We start from the raw sequence: 19,800 nt of genomic DNA, 5'->3' as shown, positions 1-19,800 counted from the left end.
ATCTAAAACTACCCCCCTAATAAACGGTTTGTAGAAACATCACACTTTGCAGTTTACCAACAAACCAGTGCCATGTTTTGTCTGATACGGGAAGCTCAGGGGATGCACTTCAGACAAGTGGCCGCTGGGCTTCACCTGCCTTCTGAACCGCCCACTCAGGCCTCGACCCGGGCCCGGAGGTGTCCAGTCCCGGGACAGTGGCGCCCGACCTCCAAGAGCCCCCGGGAACTAACTCCCAACCCCCACACCCCAAGGCCTGAAAACCCCGTATGCAGTCTGGGGCTGGGGGGAGGCGGGGCTAGACCTGGGGAGGCGTGGCCCGGGGCTGGGGGCGTGGCCCACGCTGGGGGCAGGGCCCCAAAGGGGTCTTCTCCAGAGTCACTTCCTGCTTCCCAAGGGCCAAGGACGAGTCGGTCCCTCCCAGGGCTGCATTCCAGGGCCAGGCCACACGCGGCAGAAGCCCCGCAGGTATTTGTTCAGTGAACGGATGAGTGAATAAATGAAGTGATTTTACACCACACGTTCTGCGCCCCTGCATGAAGAGCTGATCTGTTCCAGGCGGAGCACAGACTTCCGAGAAACGCGCACAAACAACAGGCGCCCCCCTCCAAGTCCCCACCCCCCATGTCTGCTGGCCAGGCCCTCACCCCTGAGGGCAGAGCTGGGGCTGGGGAGAACAGGGGCTGAACCCCAAGGACACCGCCTCCCAGCTCGAGCTCCCAGGGGCAGGACCTATGGGGTCTTTCGCACCCACCCGCTCCAGGTAGGCCCAGCACAGTCTCTGAGGCCTGAGGTCCCATGCAGGACGATTGGGGTGGGGGGCTTGGCGGCACTGTGCCCAAAATTCTCCGAATTTTCTCTCCTTCCCCGTCTCATTCTTTCAATGCACTAAAAGCAAAACAACCAGGAGGACCAGAGTCCTGGGAGAGTCCCTGGTCACCTTGGGGCCCCAGGACGGCTGGCCACGCAAGGCCTGGCAGAAGCAAGCTGGGCCCCGCCCCCACGCGCTGGCCCAGAGAGGCGGGACGGGGTTCCCCCACCCCACCCCCGAGAGCGTAGGCCCCGCCCCCCGCGGCCACGGCCCCGCCCCCACGCGCCGGCTGCCCCGCTGGTTTTAATAAAGTTGAAAAGGAAAGGATGAAAAGAAGCTGAAACCTAGCGGCCGGACGGCAGCTCCGCGCGCAGGGTGGGAGCGCTCAGGGCGCCGCGACGCCGGCGGGGGCTTCAAAGGAGCAATTACCCCGGGCTGGCGGCGGGAGGCCGGGGTGGGGAGGCGGGGAGTGGGGGAAGAGAGGCCGGAGGGGGGGAGGATGGAGCCCCGAGAGGCTGGGCGGCGAGATGGGGAGGAGCACAGAGCGTGGAGGGGAGGCCAGCGGGAAAACGGGGAGTCTGGGGAGGGGGCGGGGAAGGGGGAGAGCGCCGGAGGACTGGGGGCCCGGCGCCCTCCACCCGGGACTGCCCGGCCTCCCCACGGAAGCGCGCGGGCGGGGCGCGCTGAGTGGCGCGGCCTTTGTGCGGGCGCTGCGAGCGCGACCCGCCCCGAGCCCGCTCCGCGGTGACGTCTCAAAGAGCCTTTGACGGGAGTCCCTGGCAGGAGGGCTCACCTGCAGAGACGCTCTATAGCGCCTTTGAAAGCGCAGCAGCTGCCAGGGGCTGTCGGCCGGGCACCTAGGGGGACAAAGAATGGCGGACCGGGCCCTTTGAATGGGAGGCCACTGGGAAACAGCAGGCATGTGCCAAGCCCGCAGACTGGGAAACAAAGTGCTCTTCATCGGTGACTCCGTGTTGATGGGGACCCTTACTCAGCCTCGGCACCCTCATGTGCATGACAAAGGGGCCGCGGGCCGCGAGGCCGACTGTCCCTGAGGGCGGCGCGCACTCGAGTGTGGCTGGTCCGACCCGGCCCCTCCGGCGCTTCTGCCGGGAAGCCAGGGGTCGTGGTTCCAGCCCTCCCTTGGGAAACCTGCCACCGACCAGTCCCCTGCCCGGTGCCTGCCCTGGGCTCACCACCCCGGTGTTTGCCGAAGCCAGAACTGCCTGTTCCGGGTCAGGAAGGAGAATTTGAGGCGGGGGTGCCCTCGTGGCCACAGCATCCCTGAGTCAGGGAGCCTGGTTTTCCTTGGCCACTGCAGGAACCAGGGACGAGCAGCCAACCCCAGAGGCCAAAGGGAAGAATTCCCTCTGGTCTGCAACCTGGGGATCCGAAAGGGGTCCCGGCTCACTGCCTCCTCCTCCGGCAAGCTGACAGACTCAGGCGTAGGACCTTCGAGGACCTCCTCCGTCTGACGACAGCTCAGCGCTGGGTCCCTCCAGCCCCCATCTGGTGGAGGAGAAGCAGGACTGCTGTGGGGGGCCCTCTGGGGAGAGGCAGGGCGGTGAAAATGCTCCTTGCCACAGCGCCCTCACTGGGGATACCGGGGAGCGCCTCGGGCAGGAGCACAAGCTCCACACCCAGGGACCTGGGAGCCAGCCTCGGCGGGCTGCCTGAGCCTGGCTCTGCCCCTCCTGGTCTGGTGGGCGCTCCTCAGGGTCCGCAGGACGTGGTGGTGCAGAAGGCGTGACTGCCTGCCTACTGGGGCTCAGCCCACCTCACCGCCAAGAACCTGGGAAGCATTATCCTTCCTTGGGTCGTGGGTGCGCACAGGCTGCCCAGCCCTGACCTGGCAGGGTGAGGAGGGCGTGCTCGTCTTGGGTGACTGAGGGTCACATGGCAGCAAGGGCCTGGGCCCTACGAGCCTCCAGGCCTGGGACATCCCGCAGCTTTGCCTCAGCCCCTTCTGAGCCCCGGCTGAGGGTCCTGCTGCTGCTCCAGACCCCCAGCAAGTCTCCCCACCCCTCAGAGCACAGGGAGCCCTCAGCCCTGCACGGCTCCCCCGCGACCTGGGCTCCTTGCTGCCGGCTCTGGGCTGGGCGAGCGCCTCCAGGATTTCACACGTGCCCCAGAGAAGGTCCAGTGCAGGGCTGAGGGGTGACAGCTTAATAGGCGCACACAGGATGGGAACCGCGCTCAGGCTTCGCAACCAAGGGAGTAAAGAACTATCCAGGTACTAGTTCCGGTTAAGGCCCCGTCCTCGGCTGGCCCGACACACAGGCCCCGCGACAGCCAGGCACAAGCTGCGTGCAGGTCACACGTGTGAGTTGGGGTCTGAGACCAGGATGGCGGCCTGGGGCCTGGGGCCTGCGCCATCCCAGGGAAGGTGCTGCCCTTCATGCCAGCCTGGCAGTAGTGAGCTTCCCCCGCAGTGAGCCTGTCATCCGTCCCATCTGGAGTCTGGGAGCACCACAGTGTGCCCGACCCTCATTCCCCCCTGACTGAAGCCCAGGGCCTAGACAGCCGCAGTCCTCCAGAGCCCGGCAGTCAGACCCACTGCCCAAGGGTTCACTCAGCTGCTCAGTCTTAAATGAGCTTTCAGACCAGGATTGAATTAGATACTCGAATGTTATTTACCCTCTATAGGCTGTTTTCAAACATAACAAGCCTCGGGCCATGAATTGTCCACAAATGCACACAGTTCACACTGCCAGCCCTCTCTGATCAAGAGGAGGAATTCCACTGGCTCCCGTCAGGCCCTCATTGCCTGCCCACCCGCCTCCTGACTGCAGCTGCCCACCCACCCTGCTGGAGGAATCTGTTAGGCGGGAATAGAGAGCTGCTGTAGCCCCTCTGATCTGAGCCTCTGAAGCTTCATGCCTGACCCTGCCCCCTACCACCATGTTTAGAACAAAACCCAGAGTCTCAACCACAGGTTTGATGACCCGAGGTCCTCTTTCCCTCTCCCGCAGTGCAGGCTCTCGGCCTCGCCTCTGTCCCCACAGCGCTCCTGGCCTTAGGGTCTCCTCTCAGATTTCACTCTGGGTTTCCTTGACCAGGCCACCTAATCGTCCCTCTCCTGTGTCATGTGGCATCGTGGCTGTAGGGCTGTAGGAGGACGCATTAAGAGTGCCCTGTGTGACCTCCTGGCCCTTCGCTGCCCCTTATTCCCTCCGTCTCCCTGGAGAGGTCCAGGCGCTGCCCAGTGGCCACTGGAGGGTGGACAGGGCCCAAGTGGTCTGAGGACCCCCTTCCCCTTGAGCGGGCACAGCTGGGGCAGTAGGGGGCGTGCTGGGGGGATGCCCTTTCTGGGGCTGGCCCCTTTGGTCCTCACCACAAGTTGGCCTCCAACTTGGCCATTTTCAGGAATGAGGCCATCAGCTCAGAGAAGACTTCCCAAGGCATGTACTTCCCGAGCCAGGGCCCACGTTCAGTGCGAACAAAAACGCCAGAGCACCCTTTAAGGTCCCCAGTAGCTCCCATCCAAGGTGCTGGGGAGGCCCCGGCTCTGGTTTACTTTGGCCCTGGACCTGGACCGGGCTAGTTGACTCTGCCTTCTGTGCGTGGCCTCGCCCAGGCCGAGGGGAGGCCACAGAGAGGCAGGCGAGGCCGGCACCTCCGCCTTTCAGCTTCTCACCTGTGCACGCAGGTCCTGGACCCAGAACCCGAGGGGAGGGTCTCAGGGCCGGAGGGAGCCACTCCTCCGGCCTGTCCCCAGGACCAGGATCTGCTGAGGCCACTGTGTGTGGCCTTCCTTCTGCCCGCAGGGATCTGAAGCAGGATTAGGTGGGATTACAACCCCCAGAAGCCTCCCGCGGAGGCTCAGAGGATGAGCGGGCCCACCCGTCCTGGTTGGGAGTGGTCCCTGCTGTACGGGGGTTGGGGAGGGCAGAGGGCATTTTGTCAGGACCCCCACTTCAGTGGACAGCCAGGGGCACCCTCCCACCTCAAGGCCCCGGGCATCTGGAGCGGGCCGCATCAGCCCTGAGGGCCCAGGACAGGATGGCCCCCCTTCCTTCCCCTGAGCAGCAGAACTCAGTAGCCCCTGCTTCTTCCGAAGGCCACCTGCTGCCCTCTGTTGCTGGCGACCTGCCCTACCCCAGTGCCTCTGTGCCTGGCTGACCAGAGGGGCTGTAAGGGCAGTGGGTAGGGGCTTTGATGACCATGACTGAGGGAATTCTTTGTAAGTTTGCTTCGGCTTATGTGGGGGAGACCGAACAGGAAACTGAGGCCCAGAGAGGTTAAGACACCAGGTCAGTGGCACGGCCCTTCAGCAGAGCCAAGACTAGAACCGGGCATGCGACTCCCAGCGCCCCTTCACCTCCCCGACCCCCCTTCCCACCCCCTGCAAGGCCGACCTGTAACTGGCACTCAGTACACGCCCCTTGTCCTCTGCCATGGGTCAGCTCTGAGTGCCAGGAGCGTGGGGTGACCGGTGACAGCGCAGCACGGGACCTGCAGGGTGGAGCTCAGGGTGGGTGGGGGTCTGAGATGTGGGCACCGTCTCCAACTCACGCCCACAGGCCTTGGCAGCTAGAACATTCCACCTAGCCCAAGTGCAAGGGGCTCGGCGGGCAGGTGGGTGGGTGGGCAGCTCTGAGCAGGGCCCCCAGGCCCCGCCCCCAACTTCAGGCTTCTTGCCGCGTGTGACAACACCGCTATGGCTCATTACTGGGGACAAAGGAGAACTTCCCTTGCTGTGGAGGGAGAAGGAAACAGAAACCCTCTAAGGAAAGGAAACGTGCCCAAGTTAGGGCTGCTCTTGTCTTGGAACCACCTGGTTTTGGAAGCCCACGTACGAGCAGGAGACGTCTCAGTCCCGGGCTGAGGGGTTTCTTTTCTCCCCATTTTGAGGGGTTGCACTCTGGTCCGCGTGTCTCACTACACAGGCCCACCCTGCTAACACCGGCGCCCCTCAACACCCCTCACTGTCCTGAGACAGCCCCTCCCCCCGGGATTTGCAGGCCTTCCTCAAACCACTTCCAGCTTCTCTGGGCTTCTGGAAACCACGGAATCAGGGTCTCGGCTCTGAATTCCAGGCCCAAGTAGAAAATGACCCACAGGTCCTCGACCCACGTGAAGATCCGAGTCGACTGCTGTTGGTGGCCCGTCTGTGGCATGGCCCAGCGTCCAGTCGCCTTGCAGCAGAGGGAGGGGTACCCCTGAGCACAGCCCGCCACCCACCAGGGCTCAGCCCGGCCCCCTGAGGCCTGCAGCCCCACCCGCGTCATGAGGATAGACTGCGTTCCAGAACATGGTCTTTCAAGGCGTCCACAGAAGCTGGCCTTCAACAACTTCATAAAGATCTAAAGCCGAACACTGGGTCAGCCTGAAAGACGGGAGAAAACGTCACAAAACGTCGGGCGCTCTCGGCAGAGGCTCAGAAATCGGTTACACGTTCGTGACCCTGCATCTCAGAGATGATTCAGATCTTCCCTGCAGTCCCCCCTGACATGCCCGCTGTGCCTGGACGTTCAGCCGTGAACGCAGAGCTGGCCAAGAGACAGGCAAGGTCGAGAGTGATCACTGGGGGCCTCTCGGGCAGGGCTGGCCCTGATGACCTCCTCTGGAAGGAGTGGGGGTGGGGTGGTGTCCGGAGCCCAGCCCCAAGCCCCCAGCATCGTCCTCCTGGCGTGGCGCCCGCTGTGGGGAGGGGTCTGGTACTCAGTCCAAAAGCGGGGGAGGGCTCTGGAAATTGGGGGAGGCAGGAGAAAGGCGTCTGCTGTTTTGTTTTTCAAGCCTTCTCATTCCTGGGGTCCCCAGCTGTATTCAGAGCCCCTCTGAGGCCTGGGCTGCTTGGGGTCTTCTCGGGAGGAGGCCCAGACCCGGCCCGTGGCCTCTGCTGGGATGCACTGGGCCCTCCTGACAAAGGAAATCAGTTCTGGGTTCTCCCAGCAGCTAAGTTGACTCCGCCGCCCCTGAAGCGATTTTCACAGCTGGGGAGGTGCAACTGTGTTTTCCAGCTCATTAACCCGCGGTGGCTATGGCACAAAGCACGCCGGCTGCACAGAGCAGAGCGCAGCAGCCGGAGGATTCCACAGGTCCCTGCCGCCTGGAGACTGGAGACCAAGCCGCCCGTTGTCCCCCAAATGCCCCACCTGTTTACTCAGGCCCTTTGAACACTCTTTCGCCTGGGGAGAGCCCAGCCTGGCTGCACGGTGCCAGGCCGTGATTAAAGGGGCCTGGCCAGGCGTTCAGAGGGGGGGTCACGCTCTGGGCCGTAGGGCCGGGCAGGGAGAAGGCCTTTGGGAGGGGAGCACGTGGCCCAGCTGAACAGGACCCTCTCTAACTTCCCGGGGGAGGGGCCGGGCTCAGGAGGATCCCTCCGTCTCTCCCTAGGATGGGGTTTGGGTTGGCGGCCTTCCCCACCCATGCTACGAGCTGGCGCCCCTCACCGGCACTTCTGTCCACAGTGCCCACGGCTCGTGAGAGGCCCCTTCCACAGTGGGATGGCTCATGGGGGGAAGAGCAAAAGGCTGCTTAGGGTGGGCCTGAGAAGCCCTCCACCCGCCCGCATCACTCCATCCCCACCCAGACCCGGGACCACCTGTCACCCAGGAGAGCAGGGTACGGAGGGGAGGGGCCCCGAGCCAGTTCTTCCTGCAGCACCAAGAAAAGTAGTGAGGCCTTGAACCGGCAGGGCTCGCCGTTTGCTTCCCTCCCCTTCCCAGGGGTGGGGGCTGCCTTGGGGGTTCCAGGCTGTCACCATCCCTCGGCCCAGATGCCACATGAACTTTTCTGTGGACTTCCCAGAGTCCTCGCAGTAGGCGGGCAGGTGACACAGAGACGAGATGGGCCCCAGAGTGCCCGTCCCTCCATGCTTCCCGAGTAGAGCCCTGACCCCAGCCACATCCCAGCCCCAGAACCTGCCCTCTCCTCCCAGCGCCCACTTTCCTCTTACTCCCTGCACTCGAGCCACACAGGGCCTCCAGCTGCTCAGGGGCCTTTGCCTTTCCACCAGCCCCTCCTCGGTCAGAGGGTCCTGACAAAGGGCTCTCCCCCGAGACTCTGGGTGGGCCGTTTAACTCCCAGGAGAAGCAGTTGCAGACCCACTGCAGTTTCACTGCTCTGAACCCTGGGGCCCCTCCCCCATGAGTCCCATGGCCTCTCAGGCCCCATGGGTCCTGGAGCTCCTCCTCTGAGCGCTGTGGCCCTGGCCTCTGCCCCCAATGTCTCTCTCTGTTCCAGCTTCCCCTTCCCTCCTCCCAAGTCAAGGCCTGTACAAGGCTGCCCACGATGCTTGACCCCCCAGGATGGACCCTCCGCCTGCGCACAGGTGGGAGGGAGCATGTGCCTGGCTGGCCTCTGAGTGGTGCAGGTGAGAGCCAGATGCGGTCCCACCCAAGGAACTCAGCGCACGCACCCGCACCCCAGGGTGGAGTTTCCCGTGACCTCCAGTGACTCTGCGAAGTGGAGATGTTTGTAATAAATCCTTGTGCCAAAAACATGACACACCAAGCAAAACAAACATAAAATTACATCAAGGTCCGTTATAGCCAAATTGCTCAAAACCAATGATAAAGGCAATATCTTCTTTCAGAGAGAGAAGACATCTTGTGTTCACAGGAGCAAAGATGAGGACGATAGCAGAGCTCTCGTTGGGAACAGTGCACATGAGAAGACAGTGGAGCAATGTCTTCAAATACTAAAACCTGCTAAATTATAGTTGCACTACAAGAAGTATCTTTAAAAGTCCTTACACAGTAGGAAAGTGATACCAGATGGAAATATGAATGTACCAAAAAAATGAAGAGCACCAATAACTAACTACATGGAGGAATAGAAAAGGCTTTTTCTTATTATTTAAATCTCCTTAAAAGGTAACTGACCATTTAATCAGAATGTAGTGTGAGGCTTATAACACGTAGTGGTAAAACGTATGACAACCATAGCACAAGAGTCAGAAGGGAGAAATGGAGATACCAGACACTACTGTAAAGTTCTTATACTGTACACAAAGCAGGATGATATCGCTAGAGGTACGTTGCGGTAAACTGAAGATGTATACTGTCAACCCTAGAGTAGCAAAAAATAATAATAATAATAATAAAAGTTATAGCTAGGGCTTCCCTGGTGGCACAGTGGTTGAGAGTCCACCTGCCGATGCAGGGGACACGGGTTCGTGCCCCGATCCGGGAAGATACCACATGCCACGGAGCGGCTGGGCCTGTGAGCCATGGCTGCTGAGCCTGTGCATCCGGAGCCTGTGCTCCACAACGGGAGAGGCCACAACAGTGAGAGGCCCGTGTACCGCAAAAAAAAAAAAAAAAAGTTATAGCTAATAAGCCAACAAAGGAGATATGCTGGAATACTTTTTAAAATATTCAATTGATCAAAAAAAGAAACAAACAAACAAAAAAGAAACAGAACAAAGAACAGATGGGAAGTTATAAAATAATTAGTAAGATAATAGATTTAAACCTAACCTACCAGGACTTCCCTGGTGGTGCAGTGGTTAAGAATACGCCTGACAATGCAGGGGACATGGGTTCAATCCTTGGTCTGGGAAGATCCCACATGCCGTGGACCAACTAACCCTGCGTGCCACAGCTACTGAGCCTGCGCTCTAGAGCCCGCGAGCCACAACTACTGAGCCTATGTGCTGCAGCTACTGAAGCCCATGTGCCTAGAACCCATGCTCCGCAACAGGAGAAGCTACCGTGATGAGAAGCCCACGCACCACAACAAAGAGTATCCCGTGCTCACCACAACTAGAGAAAAGCCTGCATGCAGCAATGAAGACCCAAAACAGCCCCCCCACAAAAATGTAATTAAGCTATAAAAAAAATTAAAAATAAGCCTAACCTATCAATAAGTACACCAAATGTAATTGGTCTAAGTATCAAATTAAGAGTCAGAGGCTGTCAATGTGGATAAAAGAGCCAGACCCACATGCACAGAGCCTACATAAAGCACTCTTTGAAGATAAATACACAACTATGTTGAAAGTAAAAGCATGGAAAAGTGAAAAACATGCTAACACTAGTCAACAAAAACCTGGAGTCTCTATGCTAACATTAGACAAAGTTGACTTTAGAGCCAAGAAATTACAGAAATGAAGATCATTTCAAATTGATAAAAGCATCAATTTGTCAAAGGCATGTAACAATCTTAAACATTTGTGGACCTAACAAGACAGCTTCAAAATAGGTGAAAACTGATAGAATCACAAAGAGAAATAGACAAACTCACAATTACCATTGAAGTTTTTGATACCCCTTTCTCTATAATTGACCAAACAAGTAGGCAGAAAATGAGCCTATAACCCTACAGTACCAAATAATAAGTACAGTAGGTAGGTGCTTATCAACCAATTGACTCAATTGATACTTACTGACCACCCCACCCAGCAACAGAAGAATTCATATTCTTTTCAGGGACAACAGAAAATATTGACCAAGATAGACCATATTTGGGGCTGTAACACAAGTCTCAATAAATATAAAAGGACACATGTCAAAATGTGTTCTACCAAATGAATGTAAAATGAAAACCAATACAGAAACATCCCTAAAAAATCCTGAAATACTTGGAAACTCAGTAACACACTGAGTGACCCTGGGTCAAAGAAGAAATCAAAAGGGAATTATTATTTTGAACTAAGATTGAAAACATATCAAAATTGCAGGATGCACCAAAGCAGTACTTAGAGGAAAATTCATAGCACTGAGGGCTATATTAGAAAAGAAGAATGGTTTAAAAAAATCAATGACAGCTTCTACATTAAGAAACCTGAAAAAGTAGACCAAAGGCAACCCAAACTAAGTAGAAGAAAGGAAACAATGAAGATCACAGTAGAAATCAATGAAATAGAAACGAGGAAACAATAAAGGCAATGAATCTGAGAGCTGGTTGCTAGATATCAGGGGCATTGGTAAGCCTCAGGCTGCCCAAAGAGCTGGCACCAGGGGACTCTTGTGGGCTTCTTAGTTCACTTCCAAGCCATGGTCCTACCCTGTCCAGCCTGCCCTAGAGCACAGGCCAGAAGCCCTGGGTCTAATTACTGTCCCGTCTGGGGCCTTGGAGCCGAGGGGCATCAAGCTTGGAGTGGCTGCTTGGTTCCTCCTGTTTCTAAAACCATCCTACACTCATTCCCGTCTTCTCCTGCATGGTGTCGTTTCCCCCCCCCCCACCGCATCCCCCACCTGTTTTTCAAGCATCTCCGAAGAAAAGTTGCTAACCCTCAAAATAAAGCAAATATTTACAACTCAATAATTCCAAAATAGCATCCTCTCTGCGGAGCTTCATGGATTCTTCCAGCCGTCCTACACTCGGGCCCACACCTGGGGCTGCACGGTGAGCCCTTCCTTAGGGCCCCACTGTTTCTGCACACGGTGGCTTCACTGGCCTACTGCTGTCCTGGGCCCACCGAGGCCCCCAGCTCGGCCTGTTCTCTGCAGTCAGACGCCCAACGGCCAGTTCCCCCAGGAGAGAGCGACACCCCCACCGCACACAGGCAGTCTGACTCTCAGCTCTGCCAGCAGAGGCGACTTGAGCACATCCCACCTGGGGCTTGGAGATGGGCTGGGCAGGCAGAGCAAGGGAGGCAGCAAGGAGGCTTTAGGATGCGCCCGGGGGCCTGGGCTCTGGGAGAGCTGGTGCCAGAGCAAAGGTCCCAGGTGCCATGGAGCCCTGGCTCCCTGCTGCCTCTGACCCATGGAGAGCGCTAGGCCCACCACCCTAGGCAGAGCACGGACTTGAGAGTCACTCAGGGCTGGGTCCACCCTGTCTGACCCCCACTGCCAAGTCGTCTGTCTCTCTGAGCCTATTTCCTCTCCCACAAAAGCTGGGGTGATAAGAGGTGCCTCAGAGGGGAGACCAGCTCCCTACTGTCGCCGTAACAACTGACTGTAAACAGCCCAGATTTACTGCTGCACAGTTCTGGGGCCAGAAGCCCAAGTGGGTCTCCCTGGGCCAAATCAAGTGTCAGCGGCCTGGGCTGGTCCTGCTGGAGGCTCTGGGGGACCCCAGGCCTTAGAGGCCGCCCACCAAAGCCAGCTATGGCTAGCTCATTCCTTCCCACGCTGCCATGTCTCTGGGCCCTCGAGGACCCTCGTGATTGGATTGGGTCTACCTGGATGCACCAGGATGGTCCATCCCAAGGGCAGTTGGTGAACAATCTCAATCCCGCCTTTGCCACGTGCACTGACATATTGCCGGGTCCCAGGGACTGGGCTGCAGACATCCTGGGGGGGGGGTCATTCTGTACCAGACAAAACTATATGCACCTATTGCTCTGGACAGAGGGGTCACTCAATAAAGATGGGCTTCTCCTCTGATTTCCCCCATCAGGAGGTTTGGCAAAGTTTCAAAGCCCTGGATGTAAAGAGTAAATGTGAAAGTAAATTGGCAGAGAAGATAGAGGTGAACAGGAGAAAAGAAGTGATGTGGGGAGGGACTTCCCTGGCGGTCCAGTGGTTAAGACTCCACGCTTCCACTGCAGGGGGCACGGGTTCAATCCCTTGTCAGGGAAATAAGATCCCACATGCTGCGAGGTGCGGCCAAAAAAAAGACGTGGGGAGACACTATGAAGTGATGGGGTCGCAGGATGAGTCCCAGGGCCTTCTCTCCTCAGCTCCCACTTTCATCTGAGCCTTTCCCATCTCATGGGCCTCATCTGACTGGGAGCAGGTCCTCTCCTGAGTGACGCCAAAGCATCCACCTGGGGAGGTAGACCTCACGTCCCACCTGGGGGACCTCACGTCCCACCTGCCTCTCTTTTAGCACATCCACTAGCTGCTGGAGCTCATGTCACCTAGTCCCCCTCTGGCCAGAGTCATGGGTAAAGTACCACTTGTGTTTGGAGCAATTTTCCAATAAGTTGAGAAGGAAAAATTCAAAGGCTCCAACACAGATGCCTTTGAGGAGGGGAGTGGCCCCAGCCTTTCAGGATGAATAGGAGGCTCTCTGGGGCCTCAGCAATGACAGCAGTGACATAGAGGATGAGGCATAAATCGATGGTTTCTAACATGGTTCCCCTGGAGATTACACTGTCTGGGAAGTGCAGCCCTTTGGAAAGGGCCCTGAGGAGTGGGTGGTCCCGCCCTGGAGCAAGACCCAGGAGATGGGCCCGTCATGGTCCCTTGTGTGCAAACTGTGCTACCACCCTGTAGACGGCATCCAGGACGGGATGCCCACCGTCCACATTCAAAAGGGGACCATCACTTTCTTCAGTCACTAACGTGGTGTCACCTTCAACCCTGCGGCGCCGTCTGGCGTGAGCTCTACGTGACCTCTCCTCCGCAGCATCAAACCCTCCCCTCCACCAGGTTTTAAGAGGAGGGAGAGCACTTCTGTTTGAGTCCTGCCCAGTACCAAACTTGCCCGGATAAATCCCACAAAACAAAATCCATTCTCAAGAATCATCTCGCTACACTGACTCCACTGAGGAGGCCCCTCAGGGCTTCCAATCCCCCCCGTGTCTGTACTCGTCACTCATTTCTGGAAGCTAAGGATATGTTCATTCCCCATGAATTCAGTACCAAAAGGAGGCAGAGAAACACAGGAAATAAAAGTGTCTGGGCCTTCGCTTGACCTCCTGTCCCCACACAGCTCAGAGCAATCTGCAGGGACAATGCCACTCGAACTGGGAGGACAGTGTCTGCCCCAGGGTGGATTGAGTGGGGCAGTCTTTGGGGCTTTGCTGTCATTTCAGGGGCTCACCTGGGATGGGGAGGGTGCTCCTGTCCACACAACATGCCTGGCTGGCCTGCTCCTGGGCCGCTGGGAAGCCGGGTTCCTGCAGGTGTCTTCATCCCTCCTGGTGGCCAGAGAAGGTGCCCAGGCTCCCCTACACACGGGGTCCAGTGTTCTGCACCCAAAGCCCCCACGTTGACAGAAGTGGGATCCCTTCCTTCTCACCGCCACCATCCCCTGCCCCATCTCCCATCCCAGGGCCCAGCGGGGCTGGAGATGACACTGTGCTGGAGGCCTGGTTGTGCTCAGTGTTGGGGTCTGGGTTTTGATATCCAAGCCCAGGGGCTCTCCCCCAGCCCCACATCCTCCCTCCCTCCTTCCTCTATGCCCCTGCTGGAGCCAGTGCCAGTCAGGGGCCTGGTCAGCACTGGCCCAGCCTTGCTGGGAACTAGAGACACCAGTCCAACACCCTCAGGGAGCCGGTCCTGAAGGTCGGCCCCTGCGCCTGGCCCCATGGCCCCATCCCACCCCCAGGCTAGCCAGGCCGCAGCCAGGCCCCCACGTCATCCACCCAGAGGCCACCTCAGGAGTGTCCTGAGTGGATATGGGGCAGGCGGAGGCAGCTGGCTGTCATCCTCATTAAAATTCTTTTTCAAACGCTCCAGTGAGTGTCCTGCTAAAGATAAGCTATCAGGAGAGAGGCCTTCAAAGAAAGTGCTCTAATGGTGCAATTATCTTCAATCAACTCAGGACATCTTTATTACATTAGAAAGGGGCAATCCATCTTGGAATGCAGAAAGAACTGATCTAGCCACAGATGCAGGCCTGGCCTGGAGGGGTCTGAGGGCCCCTTTCAGTCATGCTTCTAAGTTTGCATGGAGAGAAACTTTCTAATTGAATTTTTCTAGCTTAACTGGATAAAGTGTCACCCAAAGCTAGATTTCATTAAACAACTTTGAGGGTTTCCCTGGTGGCGCAGTGGTTGAGAGTCCGCCTGCCGATGTAGGAGACGCGGGTTCGTGCCCCGGTCCAGGAAGCTCCCACATGCCGCGGAGCGGCTGGGCCCGTGAGCCATGGCCGCTGAGCCTGCGCGTCCGGAGCCTGTGCTCCGCAACGGGAGAGGCCACAGCAGTGAGAGGCCTGCGTACCACACACACACAAAAAAAACACTTTGGTTTTTCAAAAATAAACATGTACGGATTTAGGTTGCTGTTTCCGTGTTCTGGGATATTAATCGGACATAAAAGTGTTACCTGCAAAATAATCTCATGATTTATTCTAAAACACAGTCGGGGTTTCTTTCGTTCCGCGAGAGGCTGCAGAGCGGTGCCTCATCTGCAGCACCCCAGAAGGTTTTTAAACCAAAGATTGGTTCAGTTTTGGAAAAATAATCCGAGTGAAGCGTAAATCTCTGTCGGGCCTTGGCTCCATCTTCTACGAGCCGTGTCGGGGATCCCTCTCCGCCTGATCCGCGGGGGCCCCGTTGACAGCCCGGCCCCGTCTGGCCGCGTCAGTCGGAAGCCCGCGCCGCGGGGCTTTTCCCAGGTCCCAGGTCCCGCGACTCCGGACGATTCGGCCAAGCAAGTGCGGAGCGGGAGAGGCTGACGGTGAATCCAACACCCAGCGACTGACCTCGCGCCCCAGCGGCCCGAGGCGCCCTGCCTGTGCCCCAAGCCCTGCGTCGCAGGCGGGTGAGAGGTCGGCCCCTCGGCCTTCTCCGCGGCTCCGGGCCCTGCCCGGGGACCTTCGACGTGCCCCGCCGGCCGTTCCTGGAGCCAGGCCGTGGGACGCCACGGAGAGCGTTCGGCAGCTACGGGTGCCTAAAAAGCCATTCAGGGTCAGGGCACCTGAGGCCCGACTACAAGGCGACAGAAGCAGGGTCCTCGGTCCGGGCGCAGGTTCAGTCAAAAGCAGCCCCCAGGGTTCGGAGGGAACGCCTGGGCCACAGCAGGCACGCGCCGAGGGCTCAGGCTCCGGACTGGGCGCAGCGGGAAGAGCAGCCGGCGAGCGACAGAGGGACAACACTACGGGAGGCGCCGGCGCCGCCTCTCTGACGGCGCCGAACTCTCCGCGTCTCAGGATCCGCGCGCGGTCCCGACCTGTGCCCGGACCGCGGCTCAACCAGGTCGCGCCCACTGTGGGCTCCTGTGCGTGGGGAGGCTGGAGCCAGCGCCTCGTGCTCCCCGGGTGTACCAGCCACCTCCCAGCCGGGCCGCAGCGCTCCGGGAGAGGACAGCCGGGCTCTGGGAAGTCCACAGGGGTGCGCCAGGCAGGCCGGGGCTGGGGCGCTAGAGTCCCAGTCGGCCGTCCCGCCCTCCCGGGTCAGCGAAACCAATGGACGCCTGGGCCCACGCGGCAGCGACAGCGGCGATTGGAGAGCTGGGCATGAAAGGGGCGCCGCCTTTTTATAGGGCTCTGAGGGCGGGGGCGCAGTGGAGCCCCCGGCAGTGTCGCGGCGCGCTGGCCCCACGTCGCGCCTGCTGAGCCCCGCCAGCCCCGCGCCCGCCGGCCAGCGCATGGCCCCGGCGTCGCTCGGCATGAACCCTGTTGGGCTCAGGACGTGCAGCAGGGACCGTGCGGGGTCCGGCCCGTTGCCCTTCAGCGTCAAGTCGCTGCTGCAGGCAGAGCACTGGCTGGGCGCGGAGCCCGCGGAGCCCCGGGAGGAGAGGCCGCGGGGCGCCGCGGAACCCCGGGCCTGGGTCCCGGCGGCCGCCCCCTTGTCCTCCCCACGTAAGTGCCCTGTCGCACGGTTCTGGGCTGCGAGAGGAGCCCCCCAGGCCCGGGCTCGGAGGACTAGGGCGGGAAGGACGCTGTCTCTCGTAACTTTGGAAAGTAACCAGCCACTAACGCGCCAGCCTGGGCGCAGAGAAAGAAACCAGCCCACACGAGCCCACCCGACCCCTCCCGCGCGCGCGCAAACCCCACGGCGGCTCCCCGGCCCCACGCCAAACAGGCTTCTGCTCTACCCTGGGGCGGAGCCCGCAACCCAAGACCCGGGGCTTCTTGTCTCGGAGTCTCTCTGGCCGAGCACCCCTTTTGCTGCCGTCACTCCCCGCGATGCTTGACTTCTGCTTGGCCTCTGCGCTTCCCGCCCAAGTTTTTCGCTTCTCCAAGTGGGCAGAGTTCCCCTCCTCCCGAGGGACGCAGGGCCACCGATCTGGGGAGCAGAACCCGAGTCCACAACGGCCCCCCTCTCCGCGCGCCGTCTCCCCGGTGCCTCGCTTCTATTACCCCGGAGGTTTGGGGGTATCTTGTCTCAACTGAGGTCCGCGGTCTCAGCCGGGACACGCATCCGGAACCGTCCTTGGCGCGCACTGCTGGCGTTTGAGCGTCCGCTTTGTGCTCTCTTTCCCCCTAGGCGCCCCCAGCCCTCCACCCTGCACCCTCAGGAAACACAAGAACAACCGCAAGCCGCGGACGCCCTTCACCACCGCGCAGCTGCTGGCGCTGGAGGGCAAGTTCCGCCAGAAGCAGTACCTGTCCATCGCGGAGCGCGCCGAGTTCTCCAGCAGCCTGAGCCTCTCCGAGACGCAGGTCAAGATCTGGTTTCAGAACCGCCGGGCCAAGGCCAAGCGACTGCAGGAGGCCGAGCTGGAGAAGCTGAAGCTGGCGGCCAAGCCGCTGCTCCCCTCGTTCGCTCTGCCCTTCCCGCTGGGCGTCCACCTTCACGGCTCCCCGGCCGTGTACGGCAGCGCGGCGGGCTCCCTGCCGCAGGTGCCGGGACTCCTCGCCGCGCCCGTGGCCGCCTACGGCATGTATTACCTGTCCTAGGGCTGCAAGGCCGTGGGCCCTGGGGGCCCGCTGGGGAGGAAGGGCACGCGCGCAGGGGGGTGGGGGGCGGGGCCGGAGACGGGTCCCCGCGGGCGAGCGGCGCCCCGGCCGGTTCCTTGCTCCTGGTGCGCAGCGGGCGTCTCGGGGTTCTCTTCTTGTCTCGTTTTTCAGGTTTTTGTTTTTGTTGTTGTTAATACTGTGTTAAACTGGATGCCGCAAGACTATCTGTGGGTATCTTACGGTTATTTAAAAAAAAATGTTTTTAAAAAGTTATGTTAGTGCAAACTTTCCTGAAAGACAGTGAACATAGTTTTATATTGTCCTCGAAATGGACAAAATAGGACTTTCCAATGTATACAAAGCAGCTAATAAAGTAGTCTGAGGTTTCCTCTGTGGACCTGTCTCGGTAACCGCGGCGGCTCGGAAGAACTTAGTAGATTGTTTCTGGCTGCAGCGGCAGGAAACTGATTCGGAACAAAGAAACGACAGGAGCAGTTTGGTGCCGGAATTGCTAAAGAGAAACTTACCAACTACTTTCACTAACTAGGTTTCTCAGCGTTGTGTGCGAGTGGAGACTTTCACGCTTATTTTAGGGAATTTTTCCCGCGTTCATTTATGTATTTATGTATTTTACTAGAGAACGTCCGGGAGCCTGAGGCGAAGTGCTGTCTCTGTGGGATCATGTGCGTGAAGGTGCGTGCGGTGAGTGTGCGCGGGGCATCCACGCGTGGGCCCGGCGGCCTCGGAACCGCGGACTCGTGGAGCGCGGACCGCACCGCGGGCCTGGCGCGGTCGCTTGGCTTCCGCGGGGACGGAGCTGGAGCGGGACAGCGGTCGGCGTTGTCCGGTGGAAAGAGAAGGAATGGCCGCGCGCCCGCAGCGGGACCGGCGGCGCCAGCGGCCCGCTGCGTCCTGCCGACTCGCCGGGGTGGCCGGTGGCCGGGGACCTGCTGCGCATCCTTCTGCTGCCTCTTGACAACGTGCTGACATAACTTAGGAACCGGGCGCCCAGGCGCCAAGCAAGAGGACGGTCCGACCCTCTCCCCTGTCCGAGCGTCTGCCCTGCCGCCCCCAATGCTCCGACTCAGGGCTGGGGCCGTGGCGGGCGATCTTGGGGTTAGCTCACCTCCCCTCCCTCACCCGCCGGGCCGGAGGGGGCACCTGGGTGGCAGACCGCCTCTGCTGCGTGGGCGTAGGGACACGCAGTGACCACGCGAGAGGCCAATTCCAGGCCCGTCTCTCCCTGTAATGACTGCAGGGCTGGGGTCCTGCCGCCTGCGAAGGGGAAGCACTGACTTTTACTGGGCTGGCAGCGGAGGTGCCGCTCCACGGGAAGCAAGGATAATACTGCATTAATTTGCATGTCGTAGCCATCATTCTCCCTCGGTTTCCTGGAAAAATGCAAACTCAGGATGAATTTGAAAGAGAAACTGACGCAGTTCTTGAAGTGCAGCTGCTAAGAATGAAGGCCTGGTGATGGGAAGGGGGAGGAGGCCAGATGCGTCCAGTCCCTCCTGGGGTGTGGGCCAGCGAGTCCTGAACCTGTGCTGCTTAAGCTCAGAACCCAGCTCCAGTCACGATTTGCGAGGGGCCAGACCCGTCCGTGGTCTGGAAAGTGCCAGAGAAGGCAGGTGGGGGCAGCTGCACCAAGGGAGCTGGACGAGGGGCCCAGGGGCCCTGAGAGCGACCACCCGCCTTCTGTGTGTGCCCAGGCACCTGCAGGACCACATCTGCGGCTTTTTAAGGCCCGTCAATACTTTGATCCTCTTCTCCACACCCCAGAGCGCTGGGCAGCCCGGGGCTGGCAGAGGAATCGGCTGCATCAATTTGCTACGGGTCTGCATAACCGGTTCTGACCAAGACACCTCCCCAGGGAGCCTCTCCTCTCAGGACCCCACGGAGCAGCTCGACCATCCTTTGTCTGACTCAGGGCTTGGCATCCAGACCACTGGAGGGTGAGCGAGGCTCTGTGGAGGCCCAGAGCCCACCAGCCGGGTGCCCTTGCTGGGAAAGGCTGAAGCAAACTTATCAAGACCAAGACTTTCCCATTGTTCTAGACCAGGCTCCTGCCCAGGGCAGAGCTTTGTGGACTTCTACTGCCTGTCCACCGTCTCATGGACAGCTCGGGCCCCTGAATGCCCTGGGCCAGGTCCTGGGGCCAGGGGACACTGCCGGCCATCTCCTCAGCCACTGTGTCTCCAAGGCCTTGAGGCTGCCCAGCTGGCCGGAGCCAACGCGGGAGGACTCACCCATCAGGACCCTGCACGGAGGGGTCCGAGCTCCAGAGTCCGGCTTCCCCCCCAGCCCCGCTGGTTCCCAGTCACCTGCCTCATGCCCGGCTGCTGGATTTGGAGACAGCAGCCCTGCCCTTGGGAGACCACCTGGACAGGGGTACAGGAGAGCAGTTCAGGGCAGAGCACGCCTCTCTGGAGGTGCAGGGGCCACCTGATCTGGGGACAAGGAGCGGGCCAAGTTATGCAAAGGTGTGGACTGTGGTGACCCCGGTAGTGCCAGAGTGGGGAAGATGGGACTAGGGAGGACGCTAGACAGTGACCCACCCAGCATGCCTGGGTCTCAGGAAG

General features: G+C 59.6%; 1 protein-coding gene across 1 annotated transcript; it reads left to right on the top strand.

Annotated features, from left to right (window-relative positions):
* Positions 1 to 15,915: 15,915 nt before the first annotated feature.
* VENTX (VENT homeobox) lies at positions 15,916 to 17,266 on the top strand. The gene is made up of 2 exons (XM_089898405.1): positions 15,916 to 16,177; positions 16,806 to 17,266. The coding sequence occupies exons 1-2, from the start codon at positions 15,964 to 15,966 to the stop codon at positions 17,216 to 17,218; spliced, it is 627 nt and encodes a 208-aa protein (XP_089754531.1). The 5' UTR covers positions 15,916 to 15,963; the 3' UTR covers positions 17,219 to 17,266.
* The last annotated feature ends 2,534 nt before the right edge of the window (positions 17,267 to 19,800 follow it).

Source organism: Delphinapterus leucas, chromosome 16 (assembly GCF_059928025.1).
Source record: "Delphinapterus leucas isolate spDelLeu-1000000601 "Yukka" chromosome 16, BTC_Dleu_Yukka2, whole genome shotgun sequence".
Classification (NCBI taxonomy): domain Eukaryota; kingdom Metazoa; phylum Chordata; class Mammalia; order Artiodactyla; family Monodontidae; genus Delphinapterus; species Delphinapterus leucas.
The sequence above is the reverse complement of the archived record's forward strand: the minus strand, read 5'-3'. Positions and strand labels throughout refer to the sequence as shown.